General features: G+C 35.3%; 1 protein-coding gene across 4 annotated transcripts in view; it reads right to left on the minus strand.

Annotated features, from left to right (window-relative positions):
- Positions 1-26,735, minus strand: part of PHKB (phosphorylase kinase regulatory subunit beta) — a 219,759-nt gene that overhangs the window by 17,246 nt on the left and 175,778 nt on the right. For all 4 annotated transcript variants that reach the window (XM_041766919.1, XM_041766922.1, XM_041766920.1 and 1 more), the window contains exons 22-28: positions 21,776-21,837; positions 21,533-21,695; positions 20,291-20,372; positions 18,333-18,390; positions 16,075-16,165; positions 13,057-13,259; positions 1,899-2,033 (exon numbers count right to left, since the gene is read on the minus strand). In XM_041766919.1, coding sequence (XP_041622853.1) covers positions 1,899-2,033; positions 13,057-13,259; positions 16,075-16,165; positions 18,333-18,390; positions 20,291-20,372; positions 21,533-21,695; positions 21,776-21,837 — 794 coding nt within the window. The remainder of the gene's footprint in view (positions 1-1,898; positions 2,034-13,056; positions 13,260-16,074; positions 16,166-18,332; positions 18,391-20,290; positions 20,373-21,532; positions 21,696-21,775; positions 21,838-26,735) is intronic.

A 26,735-nucleotide genomic window follows, 5' to 3' on the forward strand; every position in this document is an offset into this window, starting at 1 on the left:
ATTTAACAATATATTATAGAAATGATTCCATATCAGTTCAGAGACAATGCTCCTTCTGTTATCACAGCTTCATCACACTCCATCTGTGGATGCACCACAGCTTATTCAAATTTTCTCCTATGCACAAGGATTTAGGTAATGGGCACTCTAAAATTTATACACAATGATGCAATATTGTTGGAAACACATCTCTAGAATAAATTTCTAAAAGTCAAGGGGTTAAGTGCACATGTAGACTTGTTTTAGATGTTGCCAAATTCCCATACAAAAGGGCTGTACCCACCAGCTACACAAGAGTCTTGTTTCCCTACAGCCACAGCAAATGTTTATCATAATGTTTAACTTTTGCCAGTCTGATAGATGAGAAATAGCATCCCAATATGTTTTAATTTATACTTCTCTATGAGTTGGTTCAAACATATTTTTTAAATATCTAAAGTCCATTTTTTATGTTTTAAATGAATTTAATTAATCATATTTTCCCCTCTTTTTCTCTTGGGTTTTTGGTTCTTTGTCTCTCAGTTTTTAAGAATTCTTGGAAATTAGCCATTTGTAGCCTATTTTTTGTTCCAGTTTCTCAGCTGTCTTCTGAGATTGTCTATTTTCTGCCATGCAAAATGATGTTTTAAATTTTTATATAGTCTTATTAATCTTTTAATACCCCTAGATTTGAGCCATAGTTAGAAAGTCTTTCTCATACCGAGGTTAAAGCAGAATTTACCCATGTCTTCTTTTAGCTCTAGTGTGGTTTCATTTTTTATATTTAGACAGCAAACTCTATTCAGAGTTTATTCTTGTGTATGATATAAAGTGTGGATTTGACTTTCTCTTTTCCTAAATGACTGTTCAGTTGTCCCATCACTACTTATTTAAAAAAATAATGTCCATCTTTGATCCAGTGATATGAGATGCACCTTCATCACACGTTAAATTTCCTATGTGCTTAAGGTCTGTTTCTGGGCTTTCCATTCTGTTCAGCTGGCCTATTTATGTGTTCATGTGCCATCAGCACACTGTTTTTATCATAGAGGCTCCATAGTATGTTTCACTGTTAGGGCAAGCCCTTCTTTCATGTTGTTCTGGTTATTCTTGCATGCTTGCTTCTTCATATGAAGTTTAGTATTAACTTGTCTATCTCCATAAACAGCTTGTTGGAATTTTTTTGGAATTGCATTAAATTTATATCTGATATCTTTATAATGTTAAGTGCTCCTCTGTAAGAACAAAGATGTTTTCCCATTTGCTCAAATCTATTTTTGTAGAGGACTTCTTTTCTAGGCATATAACTATATCATCTTAGAAAATATCAGGCATACAAATAGTGCTAATAAATGCTTGCCTAAATAATTATATTAAAACTCTTACTGTAATAAAACAGTCTTCAATGCATTCCAGAAGTATTTTTGTTGTTGTTGTTTATTCTAAGCTTAACACAAGTTAAGTCTATGAAATGATTTAGCTCTGAATAAGTTTATAGTCTACTTAGGGAGACAGAGTTACAGGCAACGTATTTAAATAATGTTACCTAACTCAAATCTTTATGCCAAAATGTTGGGAAGAGATGGTAAGTGCTACAAAGGTTCAGAAAAGGAATTGACCAAAGTGGTAAAAAGTCTTACATTCTCTACAAAATAAAAATTAAGATACACTGATAAACTATACCAGAAAACAGTATAAAATTAAATTTAATACAAAATCACAGCTGAAGATAAACATTTTGATTAGTATCTTTGTGTACACTGTCTACCTAGTAAGGTGACCTCTGATACTGTTGTATTTTATTTATTACTATCTTATTAATTTCATAGATGAATGAAATATATATATGGCATATATATCAGAGTATGATGTTACTATAAATCCAGAGTGTTCTGTAGGTAATAAAGGGTCCTCATTACCCTCCATTCTGTTGAGGCTGGAGAATATCCAACAGAAGCTGTTTAACTTCACTAGGTGACAGCTGATACAAGTCTCTAGCTGGTTTGTCTCCGCCACGGATCTGTAGTTCATACTCCATAGCATGGATGATCCACCTGAAACAAAGAGAAGCATGAATCAGTAAATCACCTCGTGCTTCTCACAGCAGTCCCCTCGACAGCACTGACCCATTCAAAGGGGAATGAAGAAAAAGTCATTGGAATTTTCTGAACCATTGATATAATTACTTCCATCAAGATTATATGACATCATCAGATTCTTAAAAAAAGAGGTCAGGTCTGCTCTTGCATATGTGCTTAGGTAGTAAACATGAAAATAGGTAAGGACTGAGGTTCTTACTAAATGAGATTCTATCAGTTTGGTACAAAAGTATACTGCGTACAATAGCTGCTACACTATTATTTTCATAGTACTAGATATATCCAAGTAGGATAAAAACAATTCATTGGAATTGGAAATGGGATAAGATATGCTATTACATAAGTGTTCCTTTCCCAGGAAGGACAAGCACTTATACCTATTTCCTTTACTTTGCAGTCATTCTCTTGTGTTTGGAAAAGACAGGGAAGTATCTGCCTTCGAAATATAAGGACACAGTTATAGCTCAATTATAGGAGTATATTAGAGAACATACTTTAACAGATTTCAGAAGAATCTTCTTTACAGATATTTAAATGCTGTTCATGTACCTATTCTTAAAGAATCTATTCTTTAATAGATATTTAAATGCTGTTTATAAAATATTTTTTTTTATTACAGAGGAGGCTTTAATGTAATTACTTAGGCAACTGGATTGCTATTTATGTGTCTTGCATTTTCCAAGGTAAAATATTGAATTATTTTACATATAAGTTATTTCACTTTTTAAGAAGCTTTTAATATGTATTTTTACAGTTTCATCTCATTTCTTTCATTTACTGTATTCTGAGGAAAGAACTCAGATAGACTAGTTATGCAAAACAAAGAAAACCATGGAAATAATACTGTGCCTTAGGGAATCAGAACTCTACACACCATTAGGAAGAGCTAGGGAATTAGTTTTATATAGCAGATTTCCAAGCTTTATCCTTAAATCCTTCGATGAACACTGAATAACAATCACAGACAGTGCAGCTCAGCAACTAGAAAGAATGTGCCTTCACCACCCATATTACTTTGTCTCCCAAAGGGGAGCAGTATAGCCAACCCACTGGGAGAAATGTCTGTTTACAGCAGTGAAGAGTTTAAAGTGGTTAAGTTACTGCACTCAAATATGTCATTATCTTTTTCCTGATACACTTTATCGAAAGACAACCCACAAGGCTATTGCAGGTACAGAGGATGAAAAAGCTGGGTGGAAATAATCAAAAGATTAAAGTCCTTCTTTCTCTAAGGCTGCTTTGCAAAACAACACTGATGCATCCCCATGGGATACTTTTAATGTCTCTCATAGGAAAAAAATAAGAAAAGCGTGAAGCCTTCCCAGTTGAGCCCAGGTGATATCAGCCAGGCATATGTCCCTGCCTGCTGGGCCAGGCCACAGGCCACAAGGCAAATGTCCTTGTTCTCTGACTGCTCCAATCTCACTGCCTTCTGCTGAGGCGACCCAATTCCTTTTCCTACCCTTTCCCATATATTCTGTTGTTGTCATTTCTGGAAGTTAGGAATTTAACTAGTTTACCAGTTAATTGCACTGAGATGTATGAAAGATACACAAGGATGGAACATGATAATTTAAAATATATATATTATTACTATTATTACTGTTGATGGTACATGATAAATATTTAATAGTTGCTCACTGGTAAGAACAATAATGATGACAAAGCATGTGCAAACAACAAAATAAACAAAACAACAGAACATGTGACAGAATTAAGATTTACCATTTATATTTCTCTAATAGGTTGAAAAGAAGAGCTGGACTAAAACTATATTATTGTCAAAGACTAGAATGTCTTTAATTTTTCATTCTCATTATTATGAATTGTATTTAGTCAAAATGCTATATCAGTTTAAAAGCCACAAAGATATAGTTACTTTGGATGCTTTGATGTTAAAGTTGCCTATGAAATTAGCTGTTAAAGTAATAAACTGCTCCATGGGCCTCTGTTTAAATAAAAAATTGTTTTTAATTTTACAGGTTATAATTATCCTCTATTATTTTCTTCTTTTCTTTAATATTTAACATTTACATTTGAGGTAACTTAGTATAAAAGGAAGAGCATCAAATTAAAAATCTGAACACCTGTCTTTTGGTCTCAACAAGTCAAAGGAATGAAAAGTAAAGTGGGGTTTGGAGGTCCTTTACCAGATTAAAAGTGACTGAAGAGCTATAACAACAAATGCCACAGGTGGGTCCTGTTTGGGATCCTGACTTTTTTTTTAAAAGTTATTTTGAGGACAACCAGAGAAATCTGAATAAGAACTGGGCGTCAGGTGATATTAAGGAATTACTGATAAATTTTGTTGGGTGTGATAACAGTATTGTGTTTATTGAGAAAATGTTCTTTTAAAGATATACATAATTAAAATATTGAGAAGTAAAAGTAAAAGAGTCTGAGATTTGCTTTATAAGCTACAGCCAAAAAAAAAAAGATGAAGCAAATATGACAAATGTAAATTGCTAATAATTTAAATAATGGGCACATGGGTATTTACCAAATTATTCTATTATTAAATATTTAAATTTTTTTATAATGAAAAGCAAAAGCAATAAAGATAGGCTTAAATACCAATTCTGTCACTTACCAACTGTGTCCCACTGGCAAATTATTTTTCAAATGGGAATATTATTCTTACTTGTTCAGCTCATTTTATGGAATTATTTTCAGGAACAAAAAGACAATGTATGTTAAAAAGCTTTTGAAATTATAGAGTCATAAAAAAAGTTAGAAAACTCCTTTTATTTGACCTCTGATACTCAGGTTGGAGAAAGATAATACAATGTTTATACTGAAGTCTTGAAGTTTCAGGAGGTGTCCCCTTCTAAAAGAAATAACTTTAAAAACACTAAGTTTCCAATTTTCTAAAACTTGAGTTATTAAAACTGAGCATTATTTATCACAGTTACCTTTTATAATCTTTTGTGACAATAACAAGATAGTTGGAGATCTAAAAATTTCCCCTCAGGTTTCTTCCTTCTGTTCACAAAATCTCAGCAGTTCTGTGAGCCAAATTATAGAAGACATTGTACTCAATAGTCACCAAAGAAAGGTGACTGTTTTCCATTCATTCTAGCACAAATGAATATAATTTATCTGCCATATTACTAAAAATACATTTATTCATTCAAAAATACTGGCCAAACCAATCTTTTTAGCTTAGAATTCTTCAAAGGACTAAAAAACAGCAAGTCTTAGACATAAACTACTACACTGCAAAGACAGAGAATGTAAATTACCTAGGGAGAAACACCCCCAGTTAAAAAATTCAAAGTTTTAATCCATTTTTAGAACTACTAATATGAAAGGGAATTAATTCCTTTGCATGAGAATATCTCACTTCTTATCCTTATTCCTGCTGACAAAATCATCAAATCTGAGTTGACAATTCCAATGTAAAAGCAGTTAATGCAAATGGGGAAAGAAAGCAAGTGAGCAAATGTGGAAGGTCAAAAGAATGAAGGTTATCCTTGGATCACATCCATATAAATTCAGTCTGTCTAAAGAACCAGGGACATGCTCTACTTGCCAATAAGCAAATGAGAAAGTGGCAGATACACACGACTGACCAGATCAACCTTCATGTGTATCAAGGTTTGAGTTGAGGACAATGAATTCCTCAGCACTGCTGCAAAAGTATGAAAAGGTGGACTAGTATTCCTATATAGTCCTAGGGACAACCTTATCCTTCTAAAAACTATCTTGTGAGGTTAGTAAGCATACTGTCCACATATTGGTATTTTTCTTTCCAACATGCCCCAATCAAGGAGTGCAATATACAGTAAAGTACATGGAAATCTGACATCATTGGTAAACCAGGACAGCTAACATTTTCTGAAAACATGCCTCTGATTCATAGCAAGAAACAATTTTAAAAATAATCATTTTGAGCCAATTTGAAGATACTAAGAAGTGTTTGCCAAGTTTGCTGTTAAACAGGGAATGAATAACTCTCTGCAAGCATTTACTAAGTCATGTAAGAGGAGATGGTAAAATTGCAGGAAAGGACTTTTTTGCTTGATTCATATTAATACAGAAAGGGTGATAATTTGAAAAGGCAAACTGAGCTTCCTGTCCGGTAACTGGAGAACAATGACTCACTTACTCTACCCCTGAAATAATCAGAATAGAGGTAGGAGAGCTCTATCATCTCACTTCCTCATATCAAGTGTCAAAAATAAAGACCTTTGAATGAGCATAAAGACGTGCTAATGTACTCAGACTTCTAATTATCTCCTCTTTCCTTTATTGCATAAGCAATGTTACAGTCTAGTACCGATGACATCAATGGCCCAGCAGTGGGCATCAGAAGAGAAGACATGCCTGAATCATAATTGCTTACAGATGATGTCCTGGCAGTATGAAAAGCAGAGATGAAAAAGGCTTGATAACATATATCCTCAAGGGTTATCTCCCACTAAAGCCTGAGTGACAGACCGAGAGCAGAAAGCAGTTGATTGGAGGTCTTTACAGTAATGGGCCTGTCAGGAACTTGATCTATTTCAACAAGAAAGCTGGAGCACAAATCAATAATGAGACAGCAAATCAAATCATTATCAGACTAGAATACCATTCCTGTGAGTAGGTTAATTTCGTTCACAGGAGTACCTGATAGCAGTAATGTTGAGAAATTGCACTGGCAGGATTAACTTTGGAAAAAAGAGGAAAGAAACATAGGTAGCACTGATTTAAAGCAACTGAGGCAGTGGGTGATATAAATAAATAAATTTTAAAGGCCCCCAAACCTCAAAGAGAAAGGTTAAAACAGAGAGATAAAAGTATACATAGTGCAGAGGAACTCTAGGTAAATGGACCATGACTAAGATGAATGTTCTTATTTCTTATATCCATTCAGCCTAGTGAATGTTGGCATTTCAGGGGGAATATGGTGTTAAAAAGTGACTAAACTATCAATCTCTTTATTTGTAATCAACGAGAGAAACAATAGTAAAAGGTTAGATATGAATGAGTCTGAAATGCTTTAATTAACCTTTAAGGAAGTAAAAAATTAATGTTTTCTAGAACACCCCCCCTTCTTTTAAAATCATGCTGCTATCACCATAATACACAAAGGGGTGACTTAGAGGAATAATAAATTCAACAATTTATAAGAAATTTGACATTCAAGGACCCTATAAATGAATAATTTGCTCATCATTAAACAAACTAAAACTTTCTAGGGACTAACTCAAGTAAATTCTTGTAAGAAACATATATATTTCTGCAGCTGGCAGTAAACTAACATGCAAGCAAGCCATTCACTTAGAGAGCTGGCGTCCGAGTAATATTGACTAAGGATAAAGTGCAATACAAATATATTTAAAAGATACAAAAATACTTTTTTCTTTTTTAGAGGGTCACTATTCCAAGTCCCAGAGACAGGATAATTGTACTTCTCTAAAGTTGTCTGATATCCCTAGAATAGAAATAAGGTTCCAAAAACCTTTCTGTTAATGTGGTAGGAGAGCACTATGGGCACAGGTATAAGGGGATTTTAGAGGGTTTGGCAAGTATCTCATGAGGGATGATCAAGTGATGGAGGGGAGAGACCAGGTCAGATGGCAGTAGGGAATACAGACGGGATTCTGAGTTAAGGTTTCTGTATGAAAGGCTTAAGGATTACTGCACTAGATTCTCAAGTAGAAATAACCACAGCAAAAAGGGATACTTCTAAGCTGAACATATTTTATGGGAGTAGAGGGTCTTTGAAAGCCTAGGACTGGAAGATGGGGGGAGGAATGTGTGTTGGAAGGGAGAGTGTCCTGCTTCTTGGGACTTCTGGTGTGTATAAATGTATGCCTAGACGTGTCTATACTCCAAAAGCCATATGATACATGACCTCAAATTACTGAATGTCACAGCAACACTGTTGAAGCTTTATAAAACAACTTCACATTCCTTACTGAGAATCCCCACAATCCAATGAGGAAGCAAAGCCAATGATAGCTTCCCTATTTTATATACAGGAGAGCTGGAATAGGTGGTTGGGAAACATGAACACAGGAGACATTCACTCTAGGTTCAAATCCTAGTTTGTGGTGTTGTGACCTTGGGCAAGTTACTTTGCTAAATTTTCACAGTATTTTAATACATTTCTTGCAGCGTACAAAGAGCTAATTCAGAATCAGTTCCAAATCATCCCCATTTGTTTGGTGCCATGATGAATAAAGTGTCAAAATTTAATTTCTTATGTTAACTTCTAATGCTTCAGGCTCCTTGGTGTGCCTTGCACTGTGCAGTGCCAAACAGTACTGATGCTGTATTAGAGGAATGACAAACAGAAGATGAAAACCATCTAGAGCTAATGTACATCATAGTTGCTATATGAATACTTGATACAAAATGAGTCAGAAGTTGAAATCATGTAGAAGAGACCCTAAAGGTCATAAAATTTTAGGAAAACAGCAATGTGTATTTCCCTGAGAAAACAGCAACAGTCTACATAAGTGAAAACATATATAAAACACTTATAATCAGATCAAGAACTGTGGAATCCGGCAGATCTGGGTATGAATCCCACTTTGACAGTCTGGTTTAACAAAGACAGGTCATCTAGGCTTTCTGAATCTTGGTTTGCTGATTTGGGGTACTAGTGCCTACCTCAAAGTTGTTGAATCTATTATATCAGATAATATATGTGAAGTATTTTAGCATTTTGCATAGTATATAGTAGGCATTTAATAAGTAATATTTGTGGTTATGTTGGAAGAATATATGGAAGAACACAATGTTTATCATAGTGAACTTCTGAGTGCGCTAACCACATGCTACTTATATGCATATCCCCTTAGATCCTAATTGGGAATGCTATTTTAGAGAGGTACCATTATAAGGCAACTTGTACCATACTCTGATGTGATTAATTGTACCACTCCATTAATAAATGGAGAAAAGTGCTATATCCTTTTACCCATTACATGTATAGCTGGATTTTCATATAAATAAGGCCCTATTTGACTTGGTAAATTCCTGAAGGACATGACTTATACAAATCAAATAACATTTATCAAAAGTAAAAGAGTCCTTTATTTCTTTATCTAATGAGCAGAGGCAGGCTATCTTTTGTTTTCCCTAAATTCCTCATTGCTGGCTCAAAGCAAGCTTTCTGAACCTATTTATAACCTACCTATATATTAAACAATCAAATTTTATTAAGCATCTCCTGTGAGCTAGACCCCGACATAGACAGGAAAATAAGATATAGTCCCTATCATTAGCAGAAGTAAATTTCTCAAATAAATTATACCTTATTAAAAAAAAGATTTCTCTCCAATTGAAAATGCAACACTATTTGGAGCTAAACCTGTGAGACCCAAGTGAGAGGGAAATACACAGCAATGAGTTGGGCAGGGACATTGTTAATATTCACAATGGAAATACAATGCCACAGTTAATTCCAGAATGAGTTTCAGGACAATGAATAATTAAAGTTTCATGGCAAATCTTCATTAGAAGGTTTTCTGCTATCATTAAATACTAAGTCACATGCTGCTATCCTGACATTTTTATTTTGGGTGGCACAGTTTAAGGAAAAAAGGGTATATTATTTCTCATGGAAGGCACTGAGCATATAGAGTAGCAGATACAAAAACTGGAAGAAAACTATTTTTAGAATAAATTAAACCTATTTCATTTCCATCAAGTGAAGTTTCAGGTCAGATTTGAATTCAAGAAAGAAAATTCCAATAGGTTTTTGGAAGAACATAAATTAGCCTAAAATGCTGAATAAGCAGTGAAGGAAAAACTACAGGTTGAAAAACACAGCACTGGAAGTAAAATTCTGGGAAACTGTTAACTTCTACTCTAAGGCTCTGTTTAAACCTCTGCAAGGATGACTATCACTTAAAGTGGCTCTCCTGAATAGAACATTTATTACAAGGAATGTGCTTTGGAAGAGTTATAACCTTTGCTTCTCAGTCAGGTTCAGAGAAATGCCTGAGTCTGGGGCAAAAGAGTACGTTTAATATCCAGTATGGATACAGAGAATCACATTTCCTTTCATTTAGAGACAACTTACATGAAAGATCCATTTCTGTAACCTTATATGTAGTCAAGACATTAGAGTTAAAAATATTAGAGCAAACAGATTGAACAAATCAGGGTATGATTGAAAGTTCTTATAATTGATTTGGAATACCTCTAAATCTTTGAAAGGAACAACTTTAAAGAATAAAAATTAAGGTCAAGTTCTATGCTGAGTGAATTCCCTCTTTGATCAACAGAAAGGGGAGATAAAGGTTGGGAAATTCACCTGAAATATGCTATAATTGAAGTAAGGCCAATAGTTTAAAAATAATAACGTCAAATGAAAATCTTTAAATAAAGCTGAAAAATATAACCTAGAAGTAGAAATCTCCTAGAGAAAATAACTGACAATGATTTTATATTTTTCAGGTATTTCCCCCCACATGTTATATGTATGTACAGTATTATTATTGCTCTTTTATTTAAAAATAGAACAATACATTCGTAACTTAGTCACTTTTTCACTTAATTTATCTTAGACATTTATAAATGTCAGTACAGACTTTCTCTTGTTACTTGTAATGGCTGATCAGCATTTTATTATCTGGCTATAATAATTTATTTAAACTAATTTCTACTGATGGAAATCTAGGTTGTCCCCAAGGTTTCACTATTTCAAACACTGCTGAAATGAAGACTGCTATAAAACATGTCTAAATTCCTAGGATGAGAATTGTTGAAACAAGAGGTATGCAGATACTGCTAAATAAGCAACTAGTTTTTTTATATGTAATTTTGAATGAAAAGCTGGGTAATCATTTTTCACAAAGTGCTTCATACACATGTGCAAAATTAAAACTAAGGAATGGGGAGTGCCTGGGTGGTTCAGGTGGTTGAGTGTCTGCCTTCGGCTGAGGTCATGATTCCAGGGTCCTGGGATTGGGCCCCCACATCGGGCTTCTCCCTCTCCTGCTCTGCCCCCTGCCTGTATGCTCTGTTCATGTTACATATATAAAATCTTTAAAAAACAAACAAAGTAAACTAAGAAATGAAAGGGAAACCAATCCAACATAAAAAAAGGAAAAAATAACAAAAAGCATGGTAAACAGAAAACAAAATGGTAGGAACAAATAAGTCAAAATAGAAATGTCACAAATATGAAATACAGATTTCTATGAAAAGATAATCTCAGATTGAATTAAAAATAAATACAGCATATATGTTGAATATAAAAGATATATCTATATTAAATGAAAAAAGAACATTAAAGGTAAAGAGAAGACAGTATATTAAGCTAATAATGACATTAAGCGAAAGCAGGCACAGGAGTAGTATCAGACAGAAAATAATTTGTTATATTTTATGCATTGTAATGGTATCATGGTTATGTTTTTTAAAAGTCCTTATCTCTGGCAGCCCAGTTTAACACCACCTTTGGCCCAGGGCATGATCCTGGAGACCCGGGATCAAGTCCTGCATTGAGCTCCCTGCATGAAGCCTGCTTCTTCTCCCTCTGCCTGTGTCTCTCATGAATGAATGAATGAATGAATGAATGAATAAATAAAATCTTTAAAAAAAAAAAGTAAAATAAAAAGTCCCTATCTCATAGAGATACACACTCAAGTATTTACAGATGAAATGATATGATGGATGTGCTCTAAGCCTGGGAGGGGGAATGAATGGGATGAGTAATAGGGAGGGTATGAGTGAAATAAGACTGGCCACGTGATGATACTGTTGAAGCTGAGTGAAAGTATGGGCACAGAGGCTTTCTTATACTAGTCTCCATAATTTTAAAAATGATTGAAATTAAAACAAATCTTTAAAAGAATTCAAGTAGAAAATAAATGGCACAAAGGAAGATATATTGTTTAAATTCAAAGTGACACAGACAAAAAAACTTTAAAATACACAAAGCAAAATTAAAAAAAAAATGCAAGGAGAAGGAGACAAATCCATGATTAAAATGAGAAATTTTTATGACTTTTTACCAAAAACCAAAGATTGGATAGAAGAGAAACAGTAAAGATACTAATGATCCAATTTTATTACCAGCCACCTCTACACTTATTCATATTTGCACATTCATATACATTTGTGCCTGACAGACAGACTCTGTGTTCTTTTCAGACACTTGAGGAACACCGTCTCAAACTGGCCATATATTAGATTCCTCTACATTAGTTTCCTTCTTTATTGTTTGATTCTATTCATGTATGTGATAATCAAAAAAATAGTAAAGAAAAGAAACATTTATACTTTATTTGGTTGTGGTAGGTTTTTAAAACATATCCTGTCATTCCATCTCCCATAAAACAATGAGCCTGGTATAAACATGAGGCTGGAGAGGCTCAGTCACTTATCCCAAGTCACTAAAGGGGTAAGTGGCAGCCAGGACTTATACTCCATTCTGCTGAATGCCAAAGCCTGGTCAGCCTGCCTGACCACATTGCCTCCCAAAATTCTTGATTAAGAAGACTGAAGATCACCAGACCCTTACTTTTAATTTCTCCTCCAAATAGAACATGTAAGATTTTAATGATTAAAAATCAGATTCTGGTAGAAAAATGGAGGTAGTAGAATATTCTGAAAAGGACAAAAATTTTTTACTTCAGTGTGTTTTCCTGACATTCAGTTTTACTGAAAATCATACTTCGCTTAAGGTTTATCCATTTTATTTACAGGAATTTTTATGGGTTTTATGTTTGGTGTGTTCGTTTTGTTTTGTTTTTTGTTTTTTAAACATGATATAGCTCTTTAAATCCCTGGAGTTTGATTTTATCAGAGAACAGTGTTACTTCATTATGTGTAACATGTGAATTAAAAAAAGCAAGAAGGGTCTTTCAGGTCAGGTCACAGGTATTTATTTCTTCACATCACCAGATACTGCCTCTATTACTTTAGGGAAAGATGCGCTCTCCTAGATACCCACGAGGCCTGGGGTAGGCCATGCCTATTGGAGGACAACTTGAACAACTCTCTTTATGCAAATGCAAAGCACTTTACTCACCCAATTCGTATTTTCAGCATGCCACTGAATAACTCAGGGTTATTGGAGATGATCCAGCCAATATGGATGACCAGTTCTTGCTGAATGACCGCCTCTCTCTCATCGTGGGTATTACACTTGTAATAGATGATGTTCTTAATCACTCTTGGAGACAAAGGATTAGAGATAACCTCTTCTTCATGCCCAAAGGCACCCAAAGTTACCTATAAGTGGCAGAATTTTATTGCAAAAATTTCCTAGCTACTAAAAGATAAAAGAAAAATATTCAAGGCTCAGGATGACTGGCAGGCTGAAATTACTCTACACGAGCTAGGGAATTAGGTAGAATAACTGTTCCTGCTATTTATTAAAATGGCTTTCAAAGCATGACTCCCACTGGAGTTCATGATGGTTCACAGTCTGGTCTGAAATATAAGGGCAGGTAAGGGTCCCAGTTAGGGGAGTGAAGGTGAGTAGATAAAAGCAGGAAAGGAATATAAATAACTATTATGAGAAAATTATTCTGAATGACTTTAGTACTAGAAACTCCCCAGAGAAACCAAAATACATTGGATAGTTTTACTTTACTTCCCAGTCTACACAATTTAGTATTTGAGAGTATATTTTTCACTTCTTTTATATTTCTCATGTGGAACTTTTGCTCTTTAATAACACTATAACCTTTAAAAAGGTAGATGCAAGGTCACATAGCTCTAGCATAGACCCCACTTATCTCGGCATAGGGCTAGGCACCCGGTATTAAAGTACTTGTTGATTTATCTCTCACCTATTGAGGGGAATAAACAAGGCTGCCCACAGGCCTAGGAAATGAGAAAGCACAGAGGGAAAGGACAACAAAAATTCAAAGCAGAGAATGCTGCTGAAGCTGGCAAGAGGAATTCTCTGGTCTCTTTCTCTCTCTTCTCTACCCTTGGCATCTTGCCTCCCAGAAGAGTCTGCAACCCCTCCTTCCTCCTGATTACCCCTCTTCCATGGACAGTGCACAATTATAAGGGATGGAAAATGAAGAGCAGATGAAAGGGGCCTTGTGTTTTCTGACATGAGGGGAGAGAAAAGGACATTTGCCCCAACTTTGTGATGAAATGAAAACTGAGAACATAATAAACTGGGTTTACTATGTCCTAAGTGGTACCAACCAGTTAGTCCAAGTGCAATTACTTTTATTAAAATGTCAGTGTGTAAAGAAAACAGAAGGCACATGACTGCTTCTAGAAGTATGAAATGTACCACTATTTCATTCTAGAGAGCTTGAGGTGATCTGAAAGTGCTTTGTAGAAACAGTATTAACTTCAGTTCTCAGGGCAGCATTTCATAAATGAGAGAATGCAAACTGAATGCTCCATCCTCTTTCTCTTTTGTAAAGGGGTAAGGTGCAGTCAGTGAATAGACTTCATGCACCTGAAGCAGAGCTGTCAGCTTCCCAGGCTTACTCAGCTCTGTGACTGTTTCCCTGGAAAGGCAATGGTCCAGGCACAGCCTCAGAACAGGCTCCAAGGCTTTTGGGATATGGGGAGCAGAGTTTCAGGATCATAGGCTGCAAGCTCTCATCAGAGAATGCACAGAATGGACATGACTAACCATAACCTACCCCTCTCCAAGTGTCAGATGCTGTGAACTCAAAGATCCCCAAAACCTTCTCAGATACTCATATGTAGTAGAATTAACTATATTTTCAGATATACTACAGTGGCCTAAAATTCAAGGAAAAATAGTATCCCAAAGCCCATTTACTTTCTTTCAGAGGTGGCTAAGTACAGGGCAACAATACGAGACTGTGGTTGGAGGTGAGGGCTGTGGTGAGGAAGGGCAATGGATAAGGTACTTCCTTGTACCTTGGTCTGTGTAGCTGATGAATGAGGATGAAAATTCTACCTCTTAGTAATTTGGAGAAAATAGAGAAAATAACATATGTGAAAAGTGATTTAACTTTTCCTCAGGAGTTTTTAATTAGTACAATCATTTCTTCATTGTTAATAAATATTATAGGATAAATAACTTAATATTCTAACATTTCAAGCTGGATGTCAAGATGAAATTATTTCAATTTTAATGAATTAAGAGCCCTGAAATATGAGCAATGGACTGATTCTATTAAGGAAGGTTAATGTATTTATATTATTAAAGCTTATTATATCCCTAGGTCAACTGTCAGGAAAATATCATAAAGCACACATATTCCCAAAGAAGAGAAAGAAAGCAAACAGGTTTTCATTCCAACTAGATGATGATTCAGCCAGGTAATTAGAGCTCTGGAAAACAAAACAAAAAATGAGCAGCCACATCCCACTCTGCATACCCACATGCACAAGCTCAATTCAAGCCACAACCATCAAGTGCCTTCTCCAAGCCAGACCCCATGCTGGGACAGGTGCTGGACAAGACCTGGGCCCTGACTTCCAGGAGTTCACAGCCTACTCTGGGTGAAAAGACACACACTGAAATGAACTGGGATGCAGGGCAGACTGTGAGAAATGTCACAGGCCTGTCATGAAAACCTAGTGGAGAGAGGGACCACTGCTAACTGGAGATGGCTCTGTAAGGAGGAACTAACAGAAGCTGGCCCTTATGGGAGGGGAGGAGCTCTAGGGAGAGGTGGCCCAAAAGGTTTGGGATCTGGGGAGCCAATGCATTTCTAAGAGTGAGAAGAATTTCAAATGGAGTAGAAGGAAAAATGTGCCCTTCACTATTCACCTGTCTTTGCCCTGCCCATCCTAAATCTGTCTGGAGTACGTTAGTTGGGATTATTCCATTTTCTGGGTCAGCATCTTCACTGACCTCAACACAGGAGTTGAAAATCACAGCTCTAAGTTCAGCAAGAAAAAGGGTTGGTCTACTTAGTAACTGCATCTTTAAGACACGGTTTTGCTTCTGCAGGAGTCTTCTGTAGAAATACCTGAGCCACTGTTAATGTGATTGAGAGGCCTAGGACACTGAAGCTTGCCAGATTTAAAAGGAAGAGTCCGATCCAGAAGCTTTTCTGATTGTGATCAAGGGAGAGTCTGAAAATCAGATACTTACCTGTTTGCCCTGTACTAAAACATTAGTAATGGATGGGGCCAGGCTGTCCACTACTTTACTTAATAGACTTGCTGCACGGCGCACAACCGACCTGGGGGCAAAGAAGAGAGCACGCCAGAGGTTGACAAACCTAAAAGATGATAAATGAATGGAGCCCCTGATGGGGGAGATTCAACATGTACACAATTAGTTCCTCACATAATAATTTGGAGGAAATACTGAACCTGACACTGGACCTAATATCTGAAGTCTCCCAGATTGTAGAGGACTCTCCAGAATTAGGAAGGGATCCCTCATCCCTTCTGTTACCAGCATTATTCATGCCATTATCAATTTTAAAAGAAAGAAAAAGGAGCTTAACCATTCCTTTGATAGGGAGTAGAGTAGGGGGAGGAATTAACTGAGTATTCTGATTTTGCATTAAAAAATCATTATTAAGTCTGTCACTGGTAAACATCATCTATTCTTACAACCACTTAAAATCATGTTTCTTTTGGTGCATAGATAACCAAATCTCTGCATTTGGAGCCTCGCTTAGTACTCAATTTTAGGAAGTGATACAATGAAATACCAGCATTTTTTTTCTTCATAAAGCCAGAATGTTGGAGAAAGGAATTCACACTGCTATTTTTACATTTCTGAAAAAGTCTCAGACTCTAGAGAGAACAGATTTTTTTAAAAGCATGGCACATGCAATACATAAGACATTTTTTTCCCTCAAAAGTAAAATTCATGTGGAACTTTTAGAGGAAGAAAATAAAATGGAAATAAATGTAGGCTTAAAGCTGTTTTCCTACATTTCAGAATGTCCATGGAAGCTTAGAAAACATATTTATATTCCTTAATCTCAACATACATGGACCAGTAGAAATTAAGTCAATAACTGATATAGTTAGTGAAACAAACACTTAGAGAAGCTTTAACCCACACACTTTAAGGCCAAAAGACATACTTAACCCTCATAATGCAAATAGGGCCACACGTTTCAAGCAGCTTGAGTTTTTCCACATTCTGTGTATGTTACCTGTTTCCCATGGACCAGAAAAGTAGTAATGTGTGGAGCTATAGAGGAAGAAAATTTCTGGGTAAAGGCAGCCCCGTAGCGTACCGCCAACCTGGGTGTGTCAGTGCAAAGCCATAAAAGGAAAAATACAATAAATAAACTTCTAGGAGCTTCTTCTTTTAAACCTAACAGCACTATAAATATCTGCTAGTTAATGGTCTATCTAAAATGCAAGTATAATAACATAAAAGCAAAAAAACAGGTTTGCTTAGCAAAAATCTCTATAAGACTATAGAGACCACATTTGAAACTTACTGGCTGAAAAGCAGTATCTATTGGTTTGCATGCCTTACTGTGCTGAGAATTTACAGTGCAAATTTGAGATTTAGCCAGAGGATTATTATATTATTTCTTCTGGGTCAGGATGGTTAATTTACTATAAATCACAGAACTGAAATACTGCTAAGGGATTGTTTTGTCAAATCCCCTTGTTTTACAGATTAGAAACCCAAGGCTCATTGAGGTTAAGAGAGTTTCTTAGGGCACTGCTTGAGATTTTTTTTTCAAAATGAGATAATAATAGGTCGTTATGTGTACTCTTACTTAAATTCTGCTAGTAAAATGGCTAGAATTGCTTCAAAATACAAAGGACTATGCATTTAGGCATACCTACCCCACTGTGAATTGAAACAATTTTATCTCAATTTACCTAATTTTTTTTCAATCCCTGGGAGACTACTTCTGCAAAATATATTAGTTATTCTACATGAAGCAACTATAATCACTGGGATTCATTCAACTTAAGTGATGAGAGAACTGCCTTCTATTATTTTTGGTTATGATTAAATGAACCATTGGTCTCTTTTCATGGCCTTCTATGATAACAGAACAGATTTCCTGAATACAAAGTAGAACCTAAAGCACCTTGGTGGGACAGAGGAGGTGCAGTGTAGGAAAGAGTCATTAGCATATCATTCCAGTAAATACTCTCTCCAGGTTCTATTCCTATGGAGGTCTTTATTCATAGACATTATATTTAGTATCTTGGGAGAGCCAATACAGTGGAATGCATGCAGATCCTTAGAAAATAGAATCAGGGCCATAACTTTGGAGTTTAAAAGTAAAAATTAGGATAAATAACCATCTTTAAGACTGGCCCAAAAAAAAAAAAAAAAAAGACTGGCCCATAATCTTTATGCCTTTAAATATGACAACGCAAAAAAAAAAACATAATGACAAAGACACTAATACGAACCAAAGCTTTTTGCTGCCAGCTCTTCTATAGATTCTTTCAATGTGATCAGAAACGGTACCTAGACATTGAATAATAGTCTTTGTTGAAAAAAAATACCCTTTAAATTAAATGCATAATATTTATTCTCTTTTTAAAAACTACCCTTGAATTTCATTTTGTTCCACTAGAGTTAATATATCCACATCCATTAGTATTCTGAACTACCTGATATATTTAAACATGTAACCCAAATACATATTGGGAATGTCCTGGTCATAGTTACTATTTGGTTTGAGTATATGATTTCAGTGAGTACTTTATTTCTTGAAATTTGTTTTCTTACTTAATATATAATCTGAGTTTTTAACAAATAAAAAATAAGTTATTTTAATTTACTACAGAAAATAATCAGAATACAGCAAAAGTGAACAAGTGCTGTAGACTCTGAATGTATGATTCTTCATTTACTTCTCCCAGGAAAGTTTATGAAGGCTCTGTTATGTGCATGATTATTCCAACACATACTAGCCCTCAAAAGACACCACCGGACTTCATTCTTTTGCCACAATTTACATGTGATCTGGCTTCATGACTGGCTTCTCAATAAATTAATGACGGTGACAGGACAGAAACGAGGGTAGAGAACAAGATCTTTATCATTTTAGCATGAATTTTTTTGTTATAGCTTTATAACAAATTGGATAAAATTATATTCAGATTCTATAGATGCTTATGATTTTCAATGTATCACAAGATTTTACAGATTTAAAAACTTAGTCTTTTAAATAACAAAACATGAGTATTATTCCCAAGTTCATAAAAATAGTTGAAAAAAAGTAATTCAGTATTTTCATTATAAACTACTTTATATAAACTTTGTTTTAAAGCACTACTAAAAAACCCATTCTGCTTCTAGGATCCTAATAAAATGTTGGCTTTTTAAAAATCCTATTGTTTTAGTTAAAGTATAAATTTAATGAATGTCCTCAAATAATTGGAATTCTACTTACAGTTTCAAGACTAATTAGAAACCTGGGAGATTCTGCATGAAATTTGCTTAAAGTTTTTCTGCCTTTAATCAGTTAAGAAAATTAAGACTATTCAGTTGACATACGTAATATTCAAGAAGTTTATCTCTTAGCTACAGTAATGTAAAAACTAAGTAGACCTAACCTGAATAAACAATTGTTTAGTTCACTACCAAAAGCATACATTTTATTAATTACATTGCTGTTTAGAATCCTGACTCAATTTCTTTTTTTTTTTTTCTGACTCAATTTCTAATCCTAAATAAATCAACATGTCCCTCTAATAGAGGAGGACTTCCCAATGAGCCAAAAACTACATGTTATCTTGAAATGTATTTCATATTATTCTATATAACAAATTGTTAGAAGCAGACTATGATGGAAAATTCAAGAATTCCTTAGAGTGCCTCAATATACAAGTGTGGATTTCAGGGGTAATTGGGATACATCCTTAATGCAGAGAGGACATGATTAGAAATGATTTATTTTTGTTAACAATGTTTAGAGCACAATTCTATTAAATGCCATGTTCCATTTCAAGTGGCTGCTGCAGCCCATGAGGGAGCTAATTTTTATAGTTATAATGATTCAATACTCTTCTTAAAAATATACAGGTAATAAAACTGGAAACAGAAACTGTCAATACACAACTATGAAAGAGTCATCAGAGGTTAATAGTCATAGGCAGAATCAGGCTCTAACACCATTCAGACAATCAAAGAAACAATCAAGCATCACTGCATGAAAGCAATTTAGGAGTTCATAAATCAGTCTATTCCACTCTAGGAGGTATGAATAAACACTTTCCATTTAAAGGTTTCCAAATAAAAAGGTTTAATGGATGATAAAATACCATAATATTTTAGTATATATTCATTATCTATATTTTATATATGCTCAAGGATAGAGAGGTCTCATTATTTAAAAATTTTCTTTGGACTGTATACTTACCTTCCCTGGTGATGAAGTTGGGGCCTTCTCTTTTGAGTAGTATACCCAGCAGGATGGCTTGGCTAGCCAGACAACTGCAGTCCTAACAACACAAATCATTGTGAATAACTGGAATAAAATGGATACAAAAGTTACCATAGGGAGTAAATAATCAGGCAGTCACATGATGCAAAGAGGAAATCTATGAAATTAAATAAATATCAAATATTACTGATAGACTACTATGCATTAGATGACATTAAACAACTATTAATCTTAGGTATCTTGGAGACAGAGCATAGACAAGTTGGCTTCCTGATGTAGTAGTATTTAGTAATCAAATTTTCCAGGAAATAAAGTAAGCAATGAATAGAAAATATATTGTCTACAAGCATTAATACTTGATTAATACTTGATTCTGCCACTCTCTGAGAAATTTGACCAAGTCATTCCACTACTCCCTTTTTGACCTTGCTTATTCATAAATAAGAGACCATGTGGCTATCAACCTGTCGTGAGGAGATGGATAAAAGGAGAGGACATGTACAGAGTGCTTTTTATGTATTATGGCACTGTGCTATGTGCTTTATGTTTACCATACCATATTTATCTAATAGAGATCTATAGATAATATCAATCAATAATAAGGACAAATGATGTCTAATAGGATATATATTTAACCTACATGCTCATATTTGTGGTATGGCCCAGTAAGATGTCATAATGTTTTAGTTCTATCATTAGAATTTCATTTCCTTGGTAAGTACTATACTCACTCTCACCTCACCTCTTTTAAAATGCAAATAATCTTAGGGTAGATAAAATATTAGGTTGCTAACATAATATTCATATGAATGTGGTCATAGGATTGCTTTCCTCAGTGACTGGAGAGACTTAAAACAAGCTATTAAGACCTAAACACAGGGACGAGGAAGATCCAAGGAGGAGAGGATACTAAAAGAGAAGTCTGGATATCCCAAAGGCAACTATTCCTGACATATTCTTTAATGGCTCATATAATACCTTCATATCCAAGGCTACCCAATTCATCCCCACTCCTTAAGCATATCTAAGACAACCATGCTAAAATGTTAGATCACGAGAACAGCCTCTCATTACTGCTTCTCTACTATACAGAGGCCATCTACCTCTAGGCACTTCCATCTACTTCCTCTGAGAGAACAAAAGAAATATGGGCTGGCCCTGAGAATTCTTGCTCAGTCAACCTCACTCAGAGCCATATGGGAATTACATCTTCCTCACATTCAGTTTTTGAAGAATTTCATGGGTGGGCTTGTGCTTCCATTCAGCAATGGCGACATCTGGTTGCTGTTCTAGTTCAGGAGCACTTGAGGTACTGCTTTGTCGTTTGACTTTTGAGTGTTTGGGAAGTTCTAGTTCCTCAAAACTCTTAAATTCTGGAAGCCTAGAAATTAAAATAAAAAGTTTCAGATTTCCTGCATTTCTAATTTCCTGCTTTTCTAATAATAACCCAAAGGGACTTACTCTTCTGTGCCACTGATTCGTAGGAAGTCAAGTTGTTCTACTACAGCTCCAGATATTAGTGTCTGAAATGTGATTGAGGAAAAAATTCACAACTCTTAAATTCACAAACCCATACCCTTATGATCTGTGCATATACATTTCTGTAAGTTTGTAATACTAAAAAAAATTTACTTAAAAAAAGGTATACACAATTCTTAAGTCATTTCTTAAGAGAGCATTCTAAAATGAGATAGGTTTTCACATACAACAAAACCTTCTTAAATAACATATAGGGTCCCTGGGTGGCTCAGCGGTTGAGTGTCTGCCTTCAGCTCAGGGTATAATCCTGGAGTCCCAGGATCAAGTCCCACATCAGGCCCCCTGCATGAAGCCTGCTTCTCCCTCTGCCTATGTCTCTGCCTCTCTCTCCCTGTGTCTCTCATGAATAAATAAAATCTTAAAAAGAACATATAAATCAAGTTATAAGTTCATGGGTCATAATAAATAGGAAAGTCAACATGAGATTAACTGTATTTTCCCTCTGTTCTTAGAATTGTGGGCATTTTTTAAAGCTGGAATTAAAATTCAGTACCTATTAACATCTTAAAAATAGTTTAAAATAAAAAATCAAATACTAAAATTGCTTTGAGAAAAGATGATATGAAATTGCACTTTGGATTCTGTTACTGTATTATACTTCAGAGCTATCCAATGATGGGATACTGCCAAGTTTTCATTTTTCAGGATCATGAAGTTGTTGATTATTGAGGCCAGTACTTCTCTACATTCTCGCAACCCATATCTGGTCATTTTATTTTTCATTAGTTCCTGATTATAGGTTAGCAAACTAAATAAGGCCACACTCAAATACAGTTTTTGTTTGTCAGTGGTTCACAGTGAAGAGCATAAATGAATGATAACCCACGATGTATTTTTTAGTAATATGTGTCACTACTAATTATCTGGTGAATTGTCAGATAAAATTGAGAAATGTACTACATAAAAAACAAGCCATAAATTATTTTAAAAATAAGGCAAATCTTCAATCAAAACTGTATTACATGTATTACTTCCTCTATTTTCTCACTGTTCTTTTCAAATATGAAACAACATGACACACAGGAAATGTTGCACTCATTGGCTAACCATCCAGGGTTGTACTGCCTTCTTCTCTAGTGGAAACTCATAAACAAAGTAGGTCATCAACAAATACCCATTAAAAATGTCAGGATAGATATATTACCAGCAACCATACCAAAGCCTTCTTGCAAAGTTTGAGTGAGGAAGGCCAAATATGCAACTGATTTGCACATTTTCATGTGGCAGTGGCAGTCAGGGTCTGAGAGCAGTCTGTGCCTAGGCAGAGAGCAGTGTTGAGCATAATTAAAAGTCCTCTGAGTGTATTTCCTAAGACTTGGGCTCAGATCTATACATCTTGCTCTCTGGTTGACTAATTTGTTAGACAAATATTTATTGAACACCCACCATATCCCAGGCACTCTGCTAGGTATTAATGATATAGCAAGAATAAAATACAAAATTCCTGCCCTCTGGAAATTGACTTTAGCTCTGTGTAGGAAGTAGACAATTTAAACAAACAACAAACTAAATATATTATTTTAGATGATATTAAGTACAAAGTAGAAATAAGAAAGGTAGAGGATGCTGAGTGAAGTAAGTCAATCGGAGAAGGACAAACAGTGTATGTTCTCATTCATTTGGGGAATATATATAATAGTGAAAGGGAATATAAGGGAAGGGAGAAGAAATGTGTGGGAAATATCAGAAAGGGAGACAGAACATAAAGACTCCTAACTCTGGGAAATGAACTAGGGGTGGTGGAAGGGGAGGAGGGCGGGGGGTAGGGGTGAATGGGTGACGGGCACTGAGGGGGACACTTGACAGGATGAGCACTGGGTGTTATTCTGTATGTTGGTAAATTGAACACCAATAAAAAATTAATTTATTAAAAAAAAAAGAAAGGTAGAGGATGAGGAGTGTTGGGGAAGGGGAATAGGAGGTGGCAGGTGATTGCCATTTTATACAGGTGATCAGAAAAGACTTCCCTCATAGGGTGACATGTAAGCAGAGACTGAAGGAAGGACTATAGTCAACAATATGGATATTAAGGAAGAGTGTGCAGGGCTGAGGAAACAGCAAGTGCAAAGGTCCTGAGACAGAAGCATGTTTGGTGTGTTTTAAGAGCAGTAAGGAGGAGAGTGTAGATGGAGTACAGTAGACAGGACAGAATGGTAGGAGATGAGGTCAGAAGAAAAGGTCCAGATCATAGACAGTGCAAAAACCATTACAAGGACTTTGGTTTTCATTTTGTAAGACAGAGTAAGTCATTGAGTCTTATGATACGTGACATAATCTAACTGCCTTATGATCAGGAGGAGTATGAAGATGCTAACTGTCTTATGGCCAGTAGGAAATCTAGGTAAGGCATGATGGTAACTTGAGCTACGATATTAGTGTTAGAAGTGATGGGAAGTGGTTAGTTAGATTTTGGGTATAATCTGAGGGTAGGGAAAACCAGATTTGATAATGGATTGTAATAATGTGGGGTATGAAAGAAAGAGAAGAGTCAAAAATTATTTGATATTCAAAGCTAATAATATTGAAAGCATAAGAAAAATAATTTTGACTTAATATTTTCTATTATTAGCCTACCCACTCTATATACTGAATAAGCCCATAAAGTTAAGTGTTAATAGGCAAATGCTAAATTTCATTAATAGCCTCTAGAGCTTTTTTTTTTTTAAGATTTTATTCATTTATTCTTGAGAGAGAGAGAGAGAGAGAGAGAGATTCAGAGACACAGGCAGAGGGAGAAGCAGGCTCCATGCTGGGAGCCCGACATGAGACTCGATCCCGGATCCCCAGGATCACACCCTGGACTGAAGGCAGGCACCAAACCACTGAGCCAGCCGGGCTTCCCACCTCTAGAGCTTTTGATAAAAAAAATTCAGTTGGTGAACAGAGGCTCCTAAATTAGTTTTATAAAAAACATTACACTTATGATTAATTTACTGGGCATTACTACTTTAGTTTGGATGGTAAGTAAATAACATTATTATATATATGCCAAATTAAATATAATATTCAAAAAGGTATCCTGCTCTGCAGTACTTAATTATATCCCACCAAGGTCCTTTCCAGCTGAACATCCTACCTAAGATTGCATGCCATCCTATCATCCTGCACCCCTTCCTGGCTTTGTTTTTGGTTTGGCTCCTCCACTAGAATAAATCCCATGAGATCTTGTATTTTTTTTTTTTTTCACCATTTTATCCCCAGTGCCTAGAGAGGGAGCTCAATCAATACATGCTGAATTAATGAACCAATATTTATACATTTTTTAAGACAGAATAGTAGTGAGCAGAGCACTTTGGGAATTCAGAGATGACTCAAGCTTGGCCTGAAAGAGTTTTCAATCTACCAAGAGAAGCAGACACAAGAAACTAGTACACCTAAATTAAGAGCTATAGCAAAGTTTCAAGCAAAGTGCCACAGAAACACACTGGAATGAGAAATTAATTCCAACCCTGGAGACTTTACTAAAAAGGTGACAATGACCTAAGTTATAAAATTAAAGTTTTTAAGAAAAAAAAAAAAAAGAAAAAGGCAACTCTAGAATAGAATAACAGTATGAGCAGGAAAAAAAAAAACCCAATTACATTCAAGGATTTTGAAACTACCTAGTATACCTGGGGAGTGGAAAGCCGGGCTGGGAATGAGCTTCATGGAAAGATCCTGGGTGATGAGGTGGGAAGGGAGGTTGAGGCCCAGTGACAAGAGAGACTGTAGAATTTGGGCTTGAAATAAAATGAGAAGCATATAGATGCCATTTCCATTTATTATATTAGAGAAGATGAAGGCTAGGGTGGGGGGATGAGAGATTGTTGGTTAGTAAGTATACAGTTTCAGTTTTCCAAGATGAAAAGTTTATTCTCTGATGAAAGACCCTGTACTCAAGGGTCCTTCTCCAACCCTGTTATTAGGATATGAAAGCAAAATGTATGTTCTTTGGGCAGGAGGTTGGATGTTTATTTTGGAAAGTGAAAAGCCTAGGAGAAAAAATTCTCCAGATATTGGCACCTGGGGTTTCCCCCAACAAAAAGGACCCTTGCCACCAGACTACCTGATAAATGGCTTCACGAATCCTTGTTTCCAAGCATAGAGCCTCCCTTAAACTTATTATTCTTTCACTCTTAAAAATGAATGTAAAGCTAAAGATTACCACACATCTGGCAAGTGCCTCTAACATAAAAGACTGAGCACAAAAAAAAAAAAAAAAAAAAAGAGAAAAGGAACCTGAAAGAGATCAAGCAGAGAAGAAAATTTCAAAAACTCTCTAGTAAATAACCTCAGAAAGATAAAATATAATATCCAGAAAACCAGAACATGATACTGTGAAAAGGGAGAATTAAAAACATGATAGCCAAAATATAAAACTTAACAGGGAAGCTTCATGATAAATATGAAAGAAATTTTTCCAGGAAGCATGACAAAAAGATAATAGAATAGCAATAGAAAGAAATAAAAAATAAGGAGAAAAAGATTAAAAATTTAGATAAAAACCAATCAAGTATACAAAACACAAGTGCTAGGGGAATGAGTATGTAAACATTTTACCTACATAGGTATAGGTTTCTCTGTAAAATTTCCTCTTTCTTTCTCAATACTGAGAACCTGCTACAGGAAAGACTCTGAGATAATCACATTTCTTTATAGGAAATAAGGCACCTAAGTCCACTATAGACTACAATCTGAGTAGTTCATATTAAAGGTCATAAAAGGATGTTCAAGAAGAGTAACAAAAGGATGTTATTTTTGGTCTAGGTGATTTTGCAGAACTGGCCCTAAAGTTCTATAAGATCTTAAAGTGTAGGCGTCTTGAAAGAATGAAGGATATTCCAGGCAGAGGAAATGGCATGATCAGAGGGGAAGAACCTCACCAAGTCAGAACACAGTAATT

This window comes from Vulpes lagopus, chromosome 8 (genome assembly GCF_018345385.1).
Source record: "Vulpes lagopus strain Blue_001 chromosome 8, ASM1834538v1, whole genome shotgun sequence".
Lineage (NCBI taxonomy): Eukaryota > Metazoa > Chordata > Mammalia > Carnivora > Canidae > Vulpes > Vulpes lagopus.